The sequence below is a fragment of the Chamaea fasciata genome, unplaced genomic scaffold, assembly GCF_029207755.1.
Source record: "Chamaea fasciata isolate MVZ Bird 193981 ecotype frontalis unplaced genomic scaffold, bChaFas1.0.hap1 SCAF_13, whole genome shotgun sequence".
In the NCBI taxonomy this organism is placed as follows: Eukaryota; Metazoa; Chordata; class Aves; order Passeriformes; family Sylviidae; genus Chamaea; species Chamaea fasciata.
In genome coordinates, this window is record NW_027094098.1 from 8,494,553 (window position 1) to 8,514,352 (window position 19,800).

Consider the following 19,800-nt stretch of genomic DNA (forward strand, 5'->3'; position numbering starts at 1 on the left):
TCAAATCCCTGACCTTTACCTAAACGCTGAGTTTAATCCTGGAATGTGGGTGGCGGTGTCTGATATGACAGGCTTTAACTTAGCCCTAACACAAGGAGCCCTGTATTTTGCACTTCCTTAGCTTGTCACACTACGCATTTAAAATACTGTTACCATAACTTCCACATAGGTCATAGTCCAGGAGCTCCTTAGAATGGGATCACTGATACTTACATTTTGGGGGTCTCACCATTTTCTTCAGGGAGTGAGGGGAGAGCTGGCATTCCTTGATATACAGAGGAGAGACAATCCCAAAAGAAAAAAAAGCACAGCAGTCTTATCCACATGAAATTCCCTTCGAGGTACAGGGCTAATACTTATGCACAGTTGAGGTTGTAGATCCCTGTGAAGTTTTCCTGCCCATAAAGATCATATTCCTTGTACAGGATGTAGTCTTTCAAGCAGTTTGGCAGTGGAAGGAAGGTCATAAAGACAGGACAGCGGAGACGCAGCCGGCCCATGCACGCCCGGATCTTCAGACGGCAAAGGTGCTTCAGAGAGCGAGGATTTGCTAGAAAGGAGAAGCAAAATTAAAAGGCTACCAACCAAAAAGGCCCCAATGCCAAACCAGCTTGTTTTCATTAAAGATGTAAACAGATACTTACTTAAAATGAAATGGATGTCTGGCCAGAGTTCCTGTTCTTTGAGAACTGCTTCGAGCTTCCAGCAAATCTTAACATGATCAACGTAATCTAACATGACTCGCACTACTTTACCAGACACGTGCTTCAGCCAGGACAAGGTTATAACTTCACAGAACTGATAGAAACAAAACATTTAGTAGGGTAATATTCGATTCTGCATTAAATTATTTCTGTCTCTGAGGACAAGAACAATTACCTTACTTGAGCAGGGTTTTAGAGGTTGCCACAGCTTGCCTAAGCCTCACTAGTAGAATCTAAAAATCTGAGATGGTTATTTTGTATTAGATCCAAAAATAAACTTAAGCAGCTGTATCTTCAGGGACTTGGTGCTTAAAACGAAGTGCTACCACTCTAAGTGGAATTTCGATGTGTTCCAGGTGCTCAATAGGGGCATCCACCAGCTCAGTGCATGCATCATCATCCCCTTATCTTTAGGTTAAAGAAGGATTTATAAGTTCAAATGGACTTTACAACTGTGAAGCAATGACACTGATGAGTGTCTCCAGGAAGCTCTTTAAGTTTGCTAATTTCTGCTCAGTGCTTATCCCACCAGCTCCAGGGGTCCTTTCAACAGCTTTCCAGTCCTGGTGTTCTGGTAAAGGACAATGCAGAGAGCCAGCTTGCAAATCTCTGCTTTCACAGCATGACAAGACTGTCCTGGAGAGCCAGTTCCATACCGACCATTAGGACATCATCAGCTGTATTTTCACAATTCAAAATTACTCTTTACAGTCCTCTACCGTCATGAACTAGGCTTCATAACAACATCTGTTTATTTGAAAGCCGTGTCTATTCCTCTCTTCATGTGTAAACTGTCTTCAATCTTCTTTTTCTGACAGTGCATTAAGCCCCTTTCCATTTAGCTTTAGGAAGGCTGCTGGTACAGCACCCGAAGCCGCGTGACACACTTACCATGGTGTCTTTGATGACAGTGGAGGTCCAGCCGTCGGCCACGTACTGGGAGTGGGCGCCGTTGCCCCGCAGGCAGTCAAAGCAGCGCTGCACGTCGTAGCCGTAGTTCAGCAGCATCCTCAGCATGACCTCGTCTTTGAGGGCGTACTGCAGAGCCGAGGGGAAATGCGTGGTGTTCACGCGGCAGAAGTAGTTGACATTGGCCCCGTGGCGGAGCAGCAGGTTCATTAACTCGTAGTTGCCCATTCTCAAGGCTATTTGGAGGCAGTTGATGGGATCTTGGTTTGTCAGGGCTCCGGCGTTCAGCAGCAGCTGTGTCGAGCAGATGTCCCCGTTGGAAACAGCGAAGTACAGGGCTGATTTCCGGTGGTCGTCATAGCCTTTGCGAACTCTCTGAGCCAGCATAAAATTGGCATCAAAACCCGACTGGAGGAGAAACTCAAGGCACTGAGGATGTGCTCCTGCTGCTGCTGAGTGAACTGGACTTATCCCACTTTCTTTAATGGCAGCAAAATCAGTCACTGGAACTAAATATTTTAGAGCTCTGAAAAATTAAAAACAGAAGCATCTCAGCATCTTAAACATTTTGATTCATCTAACTCATCTTTGAATGTCTCTGTGTTGTTGGGCTTCAGAATTCATCACGACTGTTAGAATAATCTGAATATTGCAAATCAGTACCATGGCATGCATTGACTTGAATTGCTAACAATGAAATTGTTACCCAGCAATGGGATACTGACTTTACACCTACTACACATGAAATATCATTATATTACACAATTATTCATGAACAACCCATTCCTTTATATAGGAATTAATGATTCCTTCTCAACAGAAATTTTTCTGGAATGTTGAAAGCACAGTGTTATTACTAAACCTATAGGGGAATTAATAGAATATGTATTATAACATGAATACATATAACATATAATGCAATATTTACATCTATGTTTAAATATAACAATTAATATACTGAAAACATTAATACAGAAATTAAGACTCATCAGGTGCTTGTTTATTCATTTTTTAGTTGTGATTTCAGCATAAATATCCTCCAGTAGTCTTATTCTTTAAAATAGGGATAACCCTTACTCACTATTTGTCTATTTAGTATAGTCACCATTCACATTCTGTGATGGGGTGGAGATTAGACATTGACCCAAAGAGAGTGACAATGTCCCAAGAACCACAGCATTAGTCTGGACAGGTTACTACTTGTGAGAAATACCATAGGGATTAAGATGTACAGCCTAAAATCATGAAGATCTTATCCTGACTCATCTCGTACATTCAGACACAGAACAGACATATTTACAGAGTCAAATATAATTCCTTGTACGAAACTACGATTTTCTGCCTGCTTTGAATCAGTAAAATTAATATTAATTATTTATTTATATAAATAATTTATTAATATAAAATTAATATTTCTGGTGTCACTATCATTTGGTTTTTAAGCATATTAACTCACAGAAAGTGTCCTCTATATGCAGCTCTGTGGATTGGCAAATGACCCGAGTGCTTTGGTACATTGGCATCAGCCCCATATTCTAGTAAAAGACTCACAGAATCTGGATTTCCTCCTCCTGCTGCTTCAAACAATATAGAAGCACAGTCCATTGCCTGTGAAAGAACATCTGCACCTGGGAAGAAGCAGCAAGGATTTTCCAAGTAGTCACTGTAAATATCCAGCTGTAATTAATATCTCTAGCGCCCCAGTGATATGGTATTTTGAATCCTATTCTCCATCAAGTAGAACCACTGTGGGTATAAATCTTCATGTTGGATCCTTAGGTGTGTTTATGTAATCCTGGGAACAAGAAGGTCCAAATTGCTTTGAACACAGTAAGAATTGTTCTTAGAACTGTGCCAGCAAAAGGTTTGGTTCTTATCCATCAAAACAACAATTGCTTTTGGCTTACAAAAAATGCATTTCAATTATTTTACGTTACAAAGACCAGGCAGGCGTAACTGTAAACATGGGAGCACCCAGTAGGCAAACAGTTCAGGCAATCCAGTTCTGGTGCTGCTGAACAATCATGTAAAATTCCCCGCCATAAATATCGTGTCAAGCATGCCCTAGAGTGACCTGTCTACATGAGAAAATAATAGAGCATTTAAAAAACAATTATAAGTACTCACTAAAATATCATACAAATTTATATTTATGAGGCCTTCACTACATCACAACAACCCTGAGTGCAGATGGCATTTAATTTTCTCTAGTAAGGTGAGCTACTTCTGCTGCTGTTTTTGAAGGCATATCTGAAGCCTTCTCTTCCTAAAAGGTCCTATATAATAAAGTCTCACCTCTTTGCAGCAGGAGCTCCATAATTTCTGTATGTCCCATCTGAGCAGCCAGTGCTAGAGGTGTGAGCCCATATCCACTGCGGGGATCAGGATCTGCTCCAGAATCCAGGAGAAGCTGTACCAGATCTTTCCTGCCCAGCCTGGCTGCCTCATGCAGAGCAGTTCTCTCATGGACACAGCGCAAATTCACTCTGGCACCAGATCGTAGCAACAAGGAGGCAATGTCATAGGAATCAAGTTTAATCGCTGTAGGACGACAAGGAAAGCATCAGGCAGGGTTGTTACTCAGCGCTATTCTGCGCACTGTGGCAGCCCAGGAAAGCTGTTCCTGGCAGTGCTGTTTATGCAATGAGAAATGCCACCCTACACTGAAAGGTTTAACTCATCAACAAGTCTGTTCTTTGCTTCCAGGACAGTACTAAGTATGCAAAGGAATCATTTCATGGTGATCTCTTTTTCCCTCTGCAGACTTTTTTTCTCTGTTGCATTTGGTAATGGAACAGAACACAGCTTTCCTTGCCACTAGAGGGAGACCACACCCAGGGCCTTGGTGCTCAGGAGCTGCCACCAGAGCTCTATTTAATCTCCAGGAGCAGTTACCATGATGAAAAACAAAGCTTATAATGATTTTCGTATGCTTTCTTAGCTTAATAAGTCTGAAGTCTTAAGTCAGCAAGGATCTTGAAAGAGAAATTTGCATTAGCTCCAGTGGATGGAATTATTAGGGAACACCCTTCCCTCCCTCTCCCTTTGATCTTCCAGTCTGTGCAGGATAGCTAGTGTCCTTCAACTGGACAGATTAGGCTGAGCAGCTTCATGTGTCACAGCTGCTTGAACACAAGTGACAGCATTCTGTGATAGAAACTGTGATGTGCCATTATCTGTAACCTACATGGCTGCTTTAGATAAATCCCATGCATCCCCTTCTTGGGGGATGGTGCATTTTAATGTCGTGCACTTCAAAAGTATCTAGGAGTTCTGTACGTTTTTTTAAGCAGATGGCCCAGACTCGAAGCTGCACTCATTTCACAAGAATGGACTGAGGGTCTTACACATGATTGGTAGGCCTTTTTCTCCTCCTTTGACAACAGTTTTGAAAAAGAAACCACCCTTCCAATACAGAAAAATGTACGGGATCATCCAAGAAACTTGAGAGTGCTCCTTTAGAATTTAGATAATGAGAAGACATATTCCTCTTTTTTTGGGTAGGATTCAGTAAGAATGAAGGCGTCATAGCCCAGATTGAGGGAAGCAAAGGATATGAACACAGAACACTTTTGAAAAACATTTTGGCAAAAGATAGTTCTTTAGAAATAATTAATTACAGTTAGTTCTTGTGCATGATCAAATTAAAGTGGCATTCACACAAAGAATGTGGGTATGAGACTATACTAGGACTATAGTAGTTATGGGACCTTATTCCTGAATTACAAAATATTAAAGAGAAGTGAACTGAGAATGTCAGCCCATCTTCTTGTCACCCTTGGACTAACGCTGGCAACGTCTAAATAGGGACAAACACTTCTTTGCACTCTACATACTGCGATAAATCAGGCTGGTTGGCTATAATTTTGGGTAATTAAAACCAGTTACCATGGGTTTTGGACAAAGAGAGGCTGATGCAATGAAGGAGATACCACGTGGGCAGAGAATATGAATGTTTAATGCCTGCAGACATGAAGGGCAAGTAATAGCATGAAGAAGCAGAAGGACTCGCTACCTGGCACCACTGCAGAAATTATGCCAAGGAAAGCAGAGGATGACACTTGGCACTTCATGGAGAAAGCTAATTATCATTTGAGAAAAATAGACAGGGACAGACATATGCAATGCTGAGATTAACTTTTTTTTTCTCCTTTTAGCAAAATATTTTAGGCATTGAAGTCAAATATGCCACACTGAAACCTAAAATGTGTAACTATATCCTCACCTCCTTCCCTCACCTCTCCACCCCTAAAAACAGTATTCACCTATAACTAAAGGAGAATCTCCCTCTTCATCTTTAACATTGGGATTGCAGCCATTGAGCAGGAGAAACCGGACATTGTCCACAAAACAATTTCTTACTGCCACCAAGAGAGGGGTTTCCCCTTTTAGAGTGGACTGCTCCCACGTGATGTCACGGGAGGCTGAAATACAGAAAAGCAGAACATATGTCAAGTTGGATGATACATCAAACTTCACTTTGTAAAACTTTTTGGTGAAAAACTAGAAGGACTTTGTACCTTTTAAAGTTATTTCAAGAATGTTCTTATTTAGCTGTGCTGCAGCTTCATGCACAGGAAGCCAGCCTTGCTGATCTCCTTCTTCAAAAGCAGAACTGTGCCTCACCAACTTCTTCAATGCCTCCTCTTGGCCTGTGATGTTTTAACACAGACACATATCCCATTACTCATCATAAGATAAAATTCAGGCAACCAATATATTGAGTGCCATTTATCCCACCAGTGTATCTTGCTCATTTTAAAAGAAAGGCCTGGGGTTTTCCCCTAATTTTACGGGATGAAGCACTGGAATTTCTGAAAGGGATGACACTTGAACCCATCCCACTTCCCTGATCCAATCTAATATGTTGGCTTTTGGATGTCTTGTCTTTAGTTTCCATCCTTTCCCCAAGACTATATAAAGAAAAGCTGCACTTTAATCAGGTGATCAAACCGCTAAAATGTAGGCATTGCTCAGCCATCCCCAGGGGTGTAGGCTTAGTGTGGTGCATTTGTACTTAACTGTCCGAATTGCTGCAACGATCTGCTCATGTTCTTTACTCGTGGTGTACTGGAAACTGCATAAACACAACAAGAACAAAATGAGAAGTAAAAATTCATGTGAAGCTAAGGATATAATTATACCTTTAAATACTGTAATTTAGACAATATGTTAGATTTCTCTGAGTTACGTTGGTTTTGGGAGGGTTTAACACTTTGAAACACTTTTTTTGTTGGTCTTTCCCTGACACTGGAAATACTGAACTTTTCACACTAAGGCCAACAATTAAATGCTAAAATGAGGGGATGTTCCCATACCAATCCACTTTTACATCACCTACTTATCTTCTTCACAAAGCCTTATACTCACCTACATATTGATGTAAAACATCACCTGAAAGTTTCACACATTCCATATTTCCCAGGAAAGAAGTACACTTACTTAGGGAGAACTCAGAACAAGTAAGCTACCAGTGCTTTTTAGTATCCATGAGACAAGGTCAGCACAATACAACACATGGAGTTACAAAGGAAAATAGGGTCTACTAAATGCTTACAATAATGCCAAGAAAACACCCAAAATAGAAATAATAACTTATTACCTTTCAACCTCTGCCGCACTGCCACTTGTTTCAAATTTATGCCTATCTTGTAAACTTTCCTGAATAGCTCGCTGGGTAGGGATTTCCTCATCAGAATCACCATCAACCATATACACTGAATTATTCATGGCAAATCAGCACAACATGGATCACTTCTGTAGGGAAACACTGCTTTTTAATTAGAAGCAGACATTAAATCTTCCGGTTGGATGTGGAGTAACAGAAACAGCAATCACTCTGTCAGTATGGAGAGAAATGAAACATTGTTTAAAATAAATGACTACACTGTTATATGCTTAAGCAGTCAAGCTGTTCTTGGCATATTCAAGATCTCAGATGTTTTGTTGGGCTCAAACCTCTCATCCGTTATACCTTATCAAAACTTCCACTTCTGGCTTTCAAGATAGCTGGCCTGAAAACACAAAACAACACAAAACCACAGGGCAAGGTAAAATAAAATTAATAAATAAAACTGCTAATTTTATTGCTAATAAAATAAACTAATAAATTTAGTTTATAAATAATAATAATTAATAATATATAATATTTGTTGTTAATTAATAAATAGTTTATATTTATTTAATAACTTGCTAATAAATAACTTGGAAAAATGAATGAGCACAGGAAATTTAAGTAAGTTGTCCACGTGCCAACTACAAAGCTTGGAAAAATTCTAGAAACATCTTAAAGTTAGGCAGCAGTAATTCACAGCAAATCTGCGTAATTTAATTTGTTACCCGATCCACCTAATGTGTGATTGCAAGGCCTTGCTCTGTAATTGCATATATAGCAAAAAAAAAGAGAAATACGTTAGCAACATATACAGCAAGAAATTGTTAGTAATTGATTTTACTATGGCTCAATGAGTACATGAATATATTAAGTGTAGACTACTTTTTTTTCCTAAAAATACTACTAATTTCTCTATGAATTGAGAAAATACACTGGGTTTCCTCACCTTCTGAAAGAGGCAAGATCTCAGCCTTTGGAGAAGTGATTATTAAGTTGAAAGTGACATTTTCAGGATTGAAAACAATCTCTGCAGAGCCCATGTCCATTAATAGCTCACTATAAATACCCGATCATAAGATACTCTGGGACTTTCTCCACGTTTCTTTCACACACGTCAGTTATGTTTAATAATCTGACCTGCTAAGTGATGCCAACAAAAGAAGGAAATAAAACTCCAGTTTTCTTGTAAAAAATACTTCTGGTTTTTGGAATAAGAACTTTAGTACTATAGCAGTAAGTATTATACTGTAAAAAGAAAATTCTCCAGTGCTGTCCTAGGAGAGCAAACTGAAGGTGGTCTTAGGAGCTTGCTTAAGTAAGACAGCAAGAAACCCAAAACTGAAACAGTAAAAGTCAACAAAACCAAGCAAATAATCAAGCAAAAATTCAAGTAAAATTTTTACATGTTCCTGACTGCTTAATCATAATTCACATTAATATAAATAGAAAAGCAATTGAAAAATAAATTTTTTAAAGGGAAAAGCAGTTTCAGGAAGACAGACTTACACTGGTTCAACACCCAATAAGCAGGGAAATGAGAGACACAGATGCCCAGTAGTAATAGTGATGGTAGGATGGAGCGAGACCTTTATGTGCTTCAGTTTTTCCTACTGTGTTTTATGGAGGGATCCATACACAGAACAGATGACGGCTGTATCTGAGTGCAAGGTGGAAACAGTTCTTTGCTAGAGGACATGTAGAAAGATTGCTTAAGTAATGATTTTTAATTATTTTTAAAGAAAACAAAAGTGCAGAGTCAAGTTCATTACCTGTAATGTTTTTCTTAGAAAGTGCAGACTACTTTCATTTCCCGTGAAAATACGTTTTGTGATATTCAGCTATACACAAGAAAGATGTTCACATTTTAATAATATCACCAAGGGCTAAACTCCTAGTTGTACTGCTTACAGATTGTAAAGATGGTCATAATAATCTCAATACATACTTAATACATAAGCTTGAGGGTCAGACAGTATCTGTATGCCCTCTTACAATACAAAAACCTCCAGATGTTTCTTTTACACACTAAGTTCCACTTCCTCCGTCAGCCAGCAAAGAGAACAAGATGTTGCGAAGTCTGTATGTGAACTGTCCACAGTCAGTCATCCAGCTGGCACAGCAAGGCTACACCTCTCTTGATCCAGTGCTGGACCGGCTGGTCTGTGTTGAGCCTCAGAGCAATGACGAAGTTGGTGGAATGTCCAGTGGTGGACAGGACCCCTTTGCGCTCACTCGTCTTGTAGAGTGGGCAAACATAGGCATTAGACTCCTTTATGTCTGATGTTACAGCTTCAAAAAAACCCCAAAATAATGCATTATACTCAGCGGATCTATTGGTAGAAACATAACCTACATGCAAATGTTAAGTACTTACAGCAACATCTTTAAAGGTCAATTAAAATGCATAATTGTTTTGTGAGCAACAGAGTAAAATTATCCGGCTTTTTCTCCTTGTGTTTTCTTGTGTGGTTTTTTTCATTCTTAAACGCCACTGATTAGCTAAAATTTATTTTCAGTACTGGATGCCTTCCTCTGATTCTACCAGCTTTGTAATACTGAAAGACACATTAAAATCTGAATAGTTACCTAGTTAATACATAGCTTATACAGGAGTTTTTCATAGCTCTGCAAGAATTCTGGTCCAGTTGCCAAAGAATCTGACGGCAATTCAAGTCATCTGAGATCCAAGGACAGAACTCTGCAGGAACTTTTTGTTGCTCAGACTGCTTGCATGGAACTTGTGCAAAGCATAAAATCATGCAGGTCTGAACAAATTCATCCAACTTCAAGAGGAGGCACCAGCAGAAAAAGTGGCAAATTTTAATACTGCCTATTTGCTAACACTTAAGTTGCAGCAGTTGCAGTATAAAGTCCTGATTTTGTGCATAAACAAAAAGAGGAATTTACTCCTCTCAATCAAAGAAAACAAGACTTGTGAAAATTATCTTACTAGTAGGAAAGACAGCTATCACAAAGCTTAAAATAACCTGAGCTAACGCTGCTAAATCACATAAGGAAAAACACCAGTTTCTGTACGTCAGTCAAAGGTTCTCCTCAGTGATCTTCAGTAAAAAAAGGAAACCACTGTTGCGGTTTCTTGTTGAATTGCTCACACATTAGAGAAATCATACTCACTTGGCTTTATCCAAATGATGGGCATGGCATCAAAGAGCACTTTGGGATATTGCTCAGTTAACATTCCCCTGGAGAGAGAAAGCAACAAAGTAATTGTTTTGGCTTGAGGGGTTTGGTGGGTGCTTTTTGGTTGTTGCTTGTTTGTTTTTTCTTCCCTATTTTCCATACATGATAGAGTACTTAATTTGGTGTGTTATTCCAATAATATGAAAAGTATCACTTAAATTATTTAAACCAGTCTTGTTTGACCACTGAAAAAAAGCTTTCCAGAACCACAGTAAAACACTTGGCTACTGACTTGGTCCTGTCCCAGCGAGCTCCGTCCAAAAATAATCCGTGGATGTAAACACCGTCCTCCGGTGCAGTATCAGCAGTATCCTGAGGAATAACCTGCAGGAAATAAGTGTTCCAAGTCATGAAACTCTCACAGCTCTTTGTTTTCTGAGCTATTAAGCCAATTACCAATTTTCAGACCAAACCAAACTGAGAATAATATAGTAACCCTTCCTTTCAATGCTACTTTTATACGTATCTACAGAGACAACAGACTTCTTTGGGTTTGTTAATTATCTTTCTTGTAGTTTATAACATGAGGCTTTAATCACACAGAAAAATATACTCTGGTTAGGCTGTTTTCTTGAGTGGAGTTCTGGGTCCAGTGATAGAACTGCTTTTAATCACTTTGAGAATAACTCTTCCACAGAGCTTATTTAGCTTGCCAGTCTTACCTTTGTCTTCAGACTGCAGTCAGTTGCAAAATGAACTTTCCAGCTAGGATATATGTACTACATCTCACCACAACATCAGGACTCAGATTAATAAAATATTAATTTATAGTTTATCCATACCTCAAATTCATATCCTAGAAGGTCAATAGGGATCCTGTGCTTCCTAGCATAGTTTTGCATGGCTCCAGTTAGGAAAGCTTGAGTAAAATAGAATCCTGACAGCCAAAAAACAGCAGGCTTCCCTAATTCATACCAGTCCTGGAGAGAGGAATGCAATACATTGAACAACCAGAAAGAGAGAAATCCCATACGCTTTGACTATTTTCTACATAATTGTACTCAGAGAATCTAAACAAAGCCTATCATTCCTTTCCCAATAAAGACAAATAATATGGAAAGTCAGACCGAACAACTGGCAGCACTGCCACTTGTACATCACCTGCAAAAACTTCAGCCTTGCTAGCAGATCGACAACATAGCTCCCTAATGGTTTTAGACTTGGGTATGAATGCTGTGCCCACTTCTCAGGAACTTTTCCAACAAGGAGACTGCCAGACAGAGCCTCCAGGTCAGCATCCATAACAACCAGTCCTTTAATGGCTTTCTTCAGGTTAATTAGTGTAATGCGAATAGTTCGGATTAAACTAGAATTAAAAAAAAAAAAACTATTTTCACACATTCTGCATGATTTGTTAAACATGACTACGTCATTGGAAAAAAAGTAAAAGAAGTGGATTATGGAGGCATATACAGAACTTTTATAGCTTTTTTATCTATATATCTATATAGATATCTGCACAATAAGCCATGTCTGTAAAGTCATGGATTTATGCTTTAGTGCAGATTTATTTAAGACTAGGAACAGTAATAAACTCTTTTGTTATCTCTGATATCTTGAATTGTTTCATAAGAGGATAAATTCAGAACTCCAAATGTATCCACTATATACTACATGAAGGAAAAAGGATTAGATTGCAAAAGAACAGGTGGGTAGAGAGTGCAATAAGGACAACTTGGAGACTTAGGGCCAGAGAGCATTTGGGATAAAATTAAGCAGAAGACGCAAAGAGACAAATAGAAAAGAAAGAGGACAGAGAAAAAACAGAAAGAAAGAATGGAGAGGCAGGTGAAGATAAAAAAGAAAGATAGGAAACAAAGTCAAAAAAGAGACTGAGGACCCAAGGAGAAAAATAAATGCAATTCTACGTCTGTAGTCTTAGAAGAATAATTGTGAAAATTAGGCATAGGGGGAAAAGCATCGAAAGAAGAGGAAAAAATAATTCAAAGAGAAGCACATGAGAAAATTGAGAAACAAAGAGAAATGTCTCCATTACAAAAAACATTTCATAAGCTATAACTGTGCATGTAGATTTTCTAAATCCTTTACCCTACAGGTCAGAAATATGAGGAAAACAAAATGAAGTAAAGATGGTGAAAGGGAAAGTGAAGTTAAAAAAAATAGATATTGTTTGCATTCTCTTTTCCCAGTACTTCCTCATACTCCCTTCTTCTCTCTTTCAGTTAATTTTGCCACTTCATTTTTCCTGACATCTATCCTACACTCTGACTCTCCACAAGGAGCAAGGATGTTTGGACTGCAGATATCACTGCAGGCAATTAGAAGGGAACAAGAAAATATTTCACACACTACGGGGCTTACACAATATGATTTGCAAGAAATATTTTTCTGCAAATGGAATGATTTCTGGTAAATTTAATAAAATAGAGCATTCTTACTGGTTAAATCTTTCCATTTCTTGCACCAGCACAGTGTTCATACTTTCTTCATATCTCACGGGATATTTAATTAGGCAAATTTCAATGTCAAAATCCTCTGGAAGCTGTAAAAACACATCTGGCGATCATTTCATATGTCATTATGATTTTACATTAAAGGTATGCAAATGAGAAAATTTGCAAAGCAATAGAAACCGCTTTCTGATTAGTATCTTACTAATACAGGATTCAATAGTTCAATCTAAATAAAAATTTTGGGGTTTTAAAAAAACACCTAGAATTTTTGATATAATGAAAATTTATTAATATGTTTCAATTTATTAATTTTAAATTTTTCCATGTAAATGAATCAACTGTTCTTTCAAGTTCTCTTTGCTCTGCTTTCTCTCTTTCTCCTGTCTTCTGCCTATTTAATAGAATTTCTTTCAACTGAAATATAGCTGTGATCTGTTACATCCACAAAACTTCTTACTTTCACATTGCACTAAATTCACTTCAGAACGTTTTTCTTTCAACAGAAAATCCACTTTACACTGAAGATTCTAGTTAAGGAATTTCTGCTTTGTAAGAAGATAAATTGAAGTAATTTGTATATACAATACCTTGCTGAGAATATCATCTGCAATTGCATAGAGAGTGCTGTCACCACCCCCAGAAGCTCCCTGAGTGCCCCCTCCTTGTGTTAAAAGCAGAGATTCAAAGAGGGTCTTAGTTTGCTGAAGATCTTTTGCAATATCCACATTTTCATGCAAGCCAAATACCTCCGGGTGCTGAGAAAAGGGAAGATTCTAAGACAAAATAAAAAAAAATGTCTGGGTCACATAAAGCAGGAAGAATGTGATCCAAGGTTTCTTCAAGAAGTCGAGTGAAAAGCTACCACTGACTTCAGCTGCAGGTGAGTGAGGACCTTAGTGGCAGGTATTTGCAGACAGAATTACTGGTGATAAAGCCACCACCTCTCATACAGAAAGTAATTTCCAAGGAATTTTCAATATTCTATGCTACACATCCTCCCATCTACTTACTGATTCCCTCTCCTAAACATCTGAGATCATGGCAAGGATCATACAAGCATGCTAGCCAAGAACCCGAGCACACAATTAATTGTGCTGCAAAACTACCTCTTTAAGCCTTGAAGGATTGCTTTCTTGGCCCATCATTGTAACAGTGCAAAATCTTGTTGCTACTTTTTACCTTAATAAACTCAATGTACTCCTCATATGTGCCTTTGGGTGGAGCATAGTAGTTGCCACTGGGAGAAAAAGTGTAACGAGGATTTTCAATTATATCCGGGTTATAGAAGTCATCCAGCACTGTCAGCAGCAAACGTCTGTCCCAGTCATCTGTCACTCGACCTCCATAGTTACACTCACCAGTCAGGTAAGAGACAGCTTCAAAGGGAACATGGCTATACTCATTGATGAATAACTGAAACACAAATAAGAGCAATTCTAGAGGCTTGCAGTATCTACTAAACAACAGTCTGCTAACTGACTAAAAGGCTGGAAGCTACAGCATGTGTAAGCTGCAGTTTATGGAGTTTTCTTCCTACGTGCTGGAAATCCAACTTCTGTGATCTTATTTTTAGGTAAAAATTGTTGTTTAAAATCAAGATGAGTTAAGAGTAAAAGCCTCTTATGAATATCAAAATTACTCAGTCATCCAAGTAATTCTTGAATTATTTACAAGTGGATGGTTTATCCAGTTCAAACTTTGTAGACGGACGCTTTTCTGCATCAGAAATTAATGTGTGTTTCACCTAATTTATCTTTCAATCTTCCTCCAATCTCATTCATTAACTTCTTGGTAACTTTTTCAAATCTTCAGCCTCAACTTCTGTAATTCAGTTTTAACTCTCCTGACTTTTCCACAGAGTGCCTATACATAAAAGGTTCAATGTCAAGTAGTGTCCACCATTTCATCCTGAGGAAGAATAGTCTGAGATTCCGTTAACTACCAGTATACATGTAAAAAAAATTTCCTCCTACTAACCACCCTAATAGGCGACTGTCATCGATATGTGCTACTTAAAGAATGGTGAGCTCTTGTACACGACAAATTTAACTTTTATAATTCTCACATATATTCATTCCATTCCATATGTCTGTAGAAATCGAAACTTTTTATGCAATTTGTAATTTTGAAAATATTTATAATATGGTTGACATTCCTTGCCTTTACAGCAGAAGTCCTGAATATCTATGATCGTTTGAGGTAACTTCAGTGTATTGCTCCTTGTGACTCCCAGCTGTGCTTTGCAAGATCAGAGTTTAGGAGGTAATCAGTGGTTTTACCTGCAGCTGTCTGATACTGATTCGCAAGTCGGATTCATTAAATCCATAGGGTATATTCCAACCAAGGGGCCCAAACTTCCTTCTCTCCTGAACAAGAGCATGGAAGAAACAAACTCCAAAGAGTAGTTTCTCCCATATCTTTGAGAAAAGCAAAAGAAAAAGGTATTGTTAACAAGTCTATGAGCTCATGGTAGTGTGCAATCTGTGTAGTGAGCACCCTTGCATTACCTCCCTCCACCCAGGTATAAATCCAGGCCACCACGAAGTACCTTCTGCTTTTTCCCTTGGGAACAAATGCACACACAGTGCCACGTGTGCAAGCACATTTAGCAGTTCCTCAGGTACCATGATATTCTTTAATGTATAGGGCAACTGACTTCATAAGAATTCCAAAAGTGCCAGATATTTCTTTTTAAGGTTCATTATATAAACAAAAAATACAAAGGTACTTTTAGAGCAAGTCCTTAGGTGCAGCCACACCTATGTATATTGATAACTCCTATCTCTGATTCCACTGTTTTTCACTCCCTTCACAGGTAATGATTAGCTAAGTTGTTCACCAGGTATCAATAAAATATGCGGGCACTGCAGTGCTCGCTCCCTGGTAGCAAGAAAAGGTCTCCTCAGTGCTCATCATCTCAATAATGACAGACATGCCCTTCTAATCAATGTGCGGAGTCCATATACATTGCATGCTATGTGTGTATAGCATGTACATGATTTAATAAAGCCTAAGAAACCATTTAAAATATTGCTACATGAGATTACCTGGCAGAGGTAATTCTTAACTAATTATCTTTATCACTGCAAAACCTAAATTTACAACCACAGTAAAAAATTTAGCTTGTAATTATTTACTGGACAGAAATTAATATACCTGTGGGTAAAAAAACCCCAAAGCCCAAAACCTTCTCAAGAGATAGGTACATTACCAGCTCCTTTCCAGGGCATCCAGCAAAGAATTCAGGATCAGAAATAGGATCAGAAAGAAATGACTGAAGTAGGTTTAACCGGAGACCAGTAGGAGGTTCATTTGTCATCTTCACTCCATTCTGCAGAATGGTTACTGGAAACTAGAAATAAAAAATAGCAAAACTGCTTTCAGAAAGTGTGGAATAGACTCTATATTAACAATATACGATTATTCTGTGTTTTTTACATCAACAACTATCTGCAAGAAATTACATTTTGAAGGTCAACAGCTTATAAAAAATTCTCCAAAGCATCAAGAAAGTAAGACTCTGACGTAAATAACAAACCTGTATTTTAAAATGTTTTCTTGGTATTCAACACTTCACAAATAAAATGCAAGATTAAAATTTTTAATTTATGTGAAAGCAAAAAAACCTTCTTAATCATATATGCTGACAGATTGCAGTTCCATTAAGTAGTATACAAAATACTGCACATCACGGTATCAAAATATTATAAAGAAAGCTTGATATTATCATGTTTATAATGAATTTCAAATGTCCTTTCTTGGTTAAATTATCTCTTCAAAGCCTAATTGCATTTCAGAGAAGTTTTGTATCATCAGCTCGTTCAGGTATACAAAAACTCCCTAAAAATGCCAACAATTTTCCCTTTCCCTAAACAGAGATTATGGGGCAATGCATATACCTTTGGTGAAGGGTAACTTGTAAGCCAAAGTCTGAATTCTGGGTGACATTTTTCACTGTTAAGCTCCTCACATATTTTCTCCAGCATTGGCATCCAGGAGACAGCTAAATGACAGTTTTGTAAACAAACCCATGTTCCTTCTTCCATTCCTGTTTGAATCATTTTTGTCGCTATTGGTCCTTGTCCTTGTCCTAATGAGATGGACTGAAATTTACCTCCAACCATCTCCCTGTCATTTGCCAGTTTCAGGAGGCCTTGAACAGAAAGCATAAGATTTTAGCACTCATACATTGAAAAGAAGTAATGTCAGAAAAAAGATACTGAAAAACTTCTATTACTACTTTCTTTATACGTACATACTAATTCCCATTTTGAAGGGGCACAGAATTCTAGCAGTCTGACATAATGGACTCATAATGCACTCACATCTACTTGCAGATAGTGCAAAATCATCCTCACTGTACTGAAGGGGAATTTGAAGTCCCTATTTTCTCTTGCTGTGTATACTTACTGGACATGGGATCTGCTCCTGGAGATAGCACAAATATTAAAGGGACTGTAGCAGTTGAATCTAAGTAACTTTTTGCTAGATCAAAAGGCGGTGGCTCTACAAATTTCTTCCCCAGTTTCACAGTAACAAATGTTGTTATAGCTGGACCAATCTGGCAAAAAAAAAAAAGAAAATACAAACCATTAACATAGACATAAGTGCAGATCTGACACTGTCTTTTATGCCAAATCCCCAAGCCTGCAGACACTTCTCTGATTTGCAGAGATTTGAGACCAGTCTTGCAGAATGATTCAGAACTCCTGTTGACACCTCCCTCCTTATTTTTTTTCTTACAAGAGAAATAATAATGTTTTTAGAAAATAAGGAATAACATACCTCATATAAATAATATTAAATAATACTAAGACTTTGATTCAGGATTTTCCTGATGTGGAAGACAAGCACATTCTCCCTTAGGAAATATTAAAGTAATTATTTTTAATTAATTCAAGGGAGCAATTGCAATATGCCTTAAATTATAACACTGATAGTTCCTAAAGAAAATGAAATACAATTTTTTAAGTGCACCTAAGGCAGAATTTATTGAAAGTTCATCTTGATCGTTAGAATCAACATATTTTATCTCTTTTTGCCTTAAAAATCGTTTGCATGAAAGCACATGGTATTAGATACCCTGTGCATTTTTTGCAGGCCAATATGTCTTGTTCTCCAGTATATTGGGTGCACCACGAAATAGCCTAGCCATGAAAAAATACTGCAAGAGAACTAGAACAATGAGAATCCTCCAAACGATTCATTAAATCACATCAGAAAGAAAGCTTTCAGCTGATGCTTGTGGTGTTTCTACTGGCCACTTGAAAAATAAGAACAGCATGTACTTTCTTAATAAATACGATAAAAAACAGACTAATTACTGGAACAGGCAGGGTAAACTATGCTACAAGGCATGGCACAGTCTGCAAACACTCCTTAACAGATAATTTTACCTTGTCTGGTCTTAAGCACCGAAGAATTATTATTTTCTGTAATTCAGTTAACGTATTATTTAACTCTTCTGGTAATGGAAAGTTTTGAGGCTCTTTGCTATTGTACATTCTTTGCCATTCACCTATATTTTCAGAGACATGACTCCTAGAGAAAAAAACACAAGTACTACAAATACCTGGAGTATTCTTTTAAGGTTTATCAAAGGCAAATTACATTCTAGTGTCATTTAAGACACTTCGTATCTACATCAGAAAACAATCCCACAATTGAGCTTCTCCACACCGAACAGTGAAAAATCTCTTTCACCATGCTGCTGAGAGGAGACTGCACCTGAAAAGTTCCAAGTTGACAGTAAGTTCTGTCTGTTTCTCCAGCTAGCACTGCTTGGACATTCATAGGTTCAGGTGAATTTTCTGCCTCCACTATTTCAGGAAAACACCACACTTTAACTGAAGAAAATTACCAGGAAATTCAACTAGGGAAAAAAATTATTTTCCTTCACACAACATGCAGAGTATGTCCTTTGCAATGGGAACAACTTGCAGATTATTTAAAGGCGGGATCAACATCCACATTGCTACTAAAACTCCAAAGGAGCTGAAACACAAAACAACCTCAAAGAACTTCTACGAGAGCAGTGTTACTACACTCAGATCCAAATACCACAAATATTTGCACTCAGTCAGCTAATTGATGGAAGTCTTGTACAGCCATGCTGTCTCCAGAATTTAGTATTAAATTCTATTTAAACCCAGGGTAGAATTAATTTTTTTAGGGTGAAATTGTACTGAGTTCAGGAGAATAGAGTTTACAAGAAAAACTCCTTCCCCAGAACTACAGTGGAATTCTGCTACATGTACCATCTCTGGCTTTCACTGAATCCTTAAAACACTATTTCTCTACCATGAAGACATTTCAAAAGAAAAGTTTTTTTGGGCAATGCCTCAAATAATTTAGAAAAAACAATTTTATTAAATAATATTACAATTAGTGATCTGGTTGATCAGAGTAAGTGGAGCAAACATGATAATGAAAAAGGGGGGTGGTTTCATCCCATTTGCATTCTGGCACTGATTTGGAAAACACAGCAAACGTTTCTTTCAGCATGTTACATATGTATTGGCCAAAACCAATTCAGGCCAATTCACATCAGTATTTTACCATACCTCAGTCCTTCCAGAGCTGGGAATTCACTTGCACGACATAATTCATCCCAGCTCTTATCTGATAGCCAAGATGGATCTGGATTCCTGTGCTCATTCTTGAGACCCACACCTCCAGTAAGTAAGAACATAAATTCTTGATGTTCCATTTCACTATTAGCCCTATATATAAAAAAAAAATCAGTAACTGAGATACTATTGTACGTAATATAAACAGTTGTTTCAAGTTCATTACACTTCACTGTCCTTTAGGAATGCTTTTACTTCAGTAAGAGTTGAGATCAGATCTCCATATTATATATTATTTAAAAACTGCATTGTAAAAAGGTCTGATTAAGACTAAAGTAAGGGTTTCAAGAGGTAAATCTTAGAATCAATGAATCATTTAAGTTGGAAAT

At 37.9% G+C, this 19,800-nt stretch overlaps 2 protein-coding genes across 2 annotated transcripts in view; both read right to left on the reverse strand.

Moving 5' to 3' along the window:
* Positions 1–31: 31 nt before the first annotated feature.
* ASB14 (ankyrin repeat and SOCS box containing 14) lies at positions 32–8,247 on the reverse strand. Its single transcript, XM_066195336.1, has 10 exons — positions 8,174–8,247; positions 7,216–7,370; positions 6,640–6,690; positions 6,134–6,270; positions 5,879–6,037; positions 3,909–4,154; positions 3,070–3,241; positions 1,596–2,139; positions 645–798; positions 32–550 (listed from the first exon to the last, which is right to left on the reverse strand). The coding sequence occupies exons 2-10, from the start codon at positions 7,341–7,343 to the stop codon at positions 357–359; spliced, it is 1,785 nt and encodes a 594-aa protein (XP_066051433.1). The 5' UTR covers positions 7,344–7,370; positions 8,174–8,247; the 3' UTR covers positions 32–356.
* A 536-nt stretch (positions 8,248–8,783) lies between these two features.
* DNAH12 (dynein axonemal heavy chain 12) overlaps positions 8,784–19,800 on the reverse strand; it is a 59,393-nt gene continuing 48,376 nt past the window's right edge. The window contains exons 61-74 of the mRNA XM_066195506.1: positions 19,406–19,564; positions 18,239–18,383; positions 17,253–17,403; positions 16,742–16,995; positions 16,054–16,194; positions 15,122–15,259; positions 14,022–14,255; positions 13,430–13,615; positions 12,828–12,931; positions 11,530–11,734; positions 11,211–11,348; positions 10,661–10,752; positions 10,363–10,430; positions 8,784–9,516 (exon numbers count right to left, since the gene is read on the reverse strand). Coding sequence (XP_066051603.1) covers positions 9,326–9,516; positions 10,363–10,430; positions 10,661–10,752; positions 11,211–11,348; positions 11,530–11,734; positions 12,828–12,931; positions 13,430–13,615; positions 14,022–14,255; positions 15,122–15,259; positions 16,054–16,194; positions 16,742–16,995; positions 17,253–17,403; positions 18,239–18,383; positions 19,406–19,564 — 2,206 coding nt within the window. The 3' untranslated portion in view covers positions 8,784–9,325. The remainder of the gene's footprint in view (positions 9,517–10,362; positions 10,431–10,660; positions 10,753–11,210; positions 11,349–11,529; positions 11,735–12,827; positions 12,932–13,429; positions 13,616–14,021; positions 14,256–15,121; positions 15,260–16,053; positions 16,195–16,741; positions 16,996–17,252; positions 17,404–18,238; positions 18,384–19,405; positions 19,565–19,800) is intronic.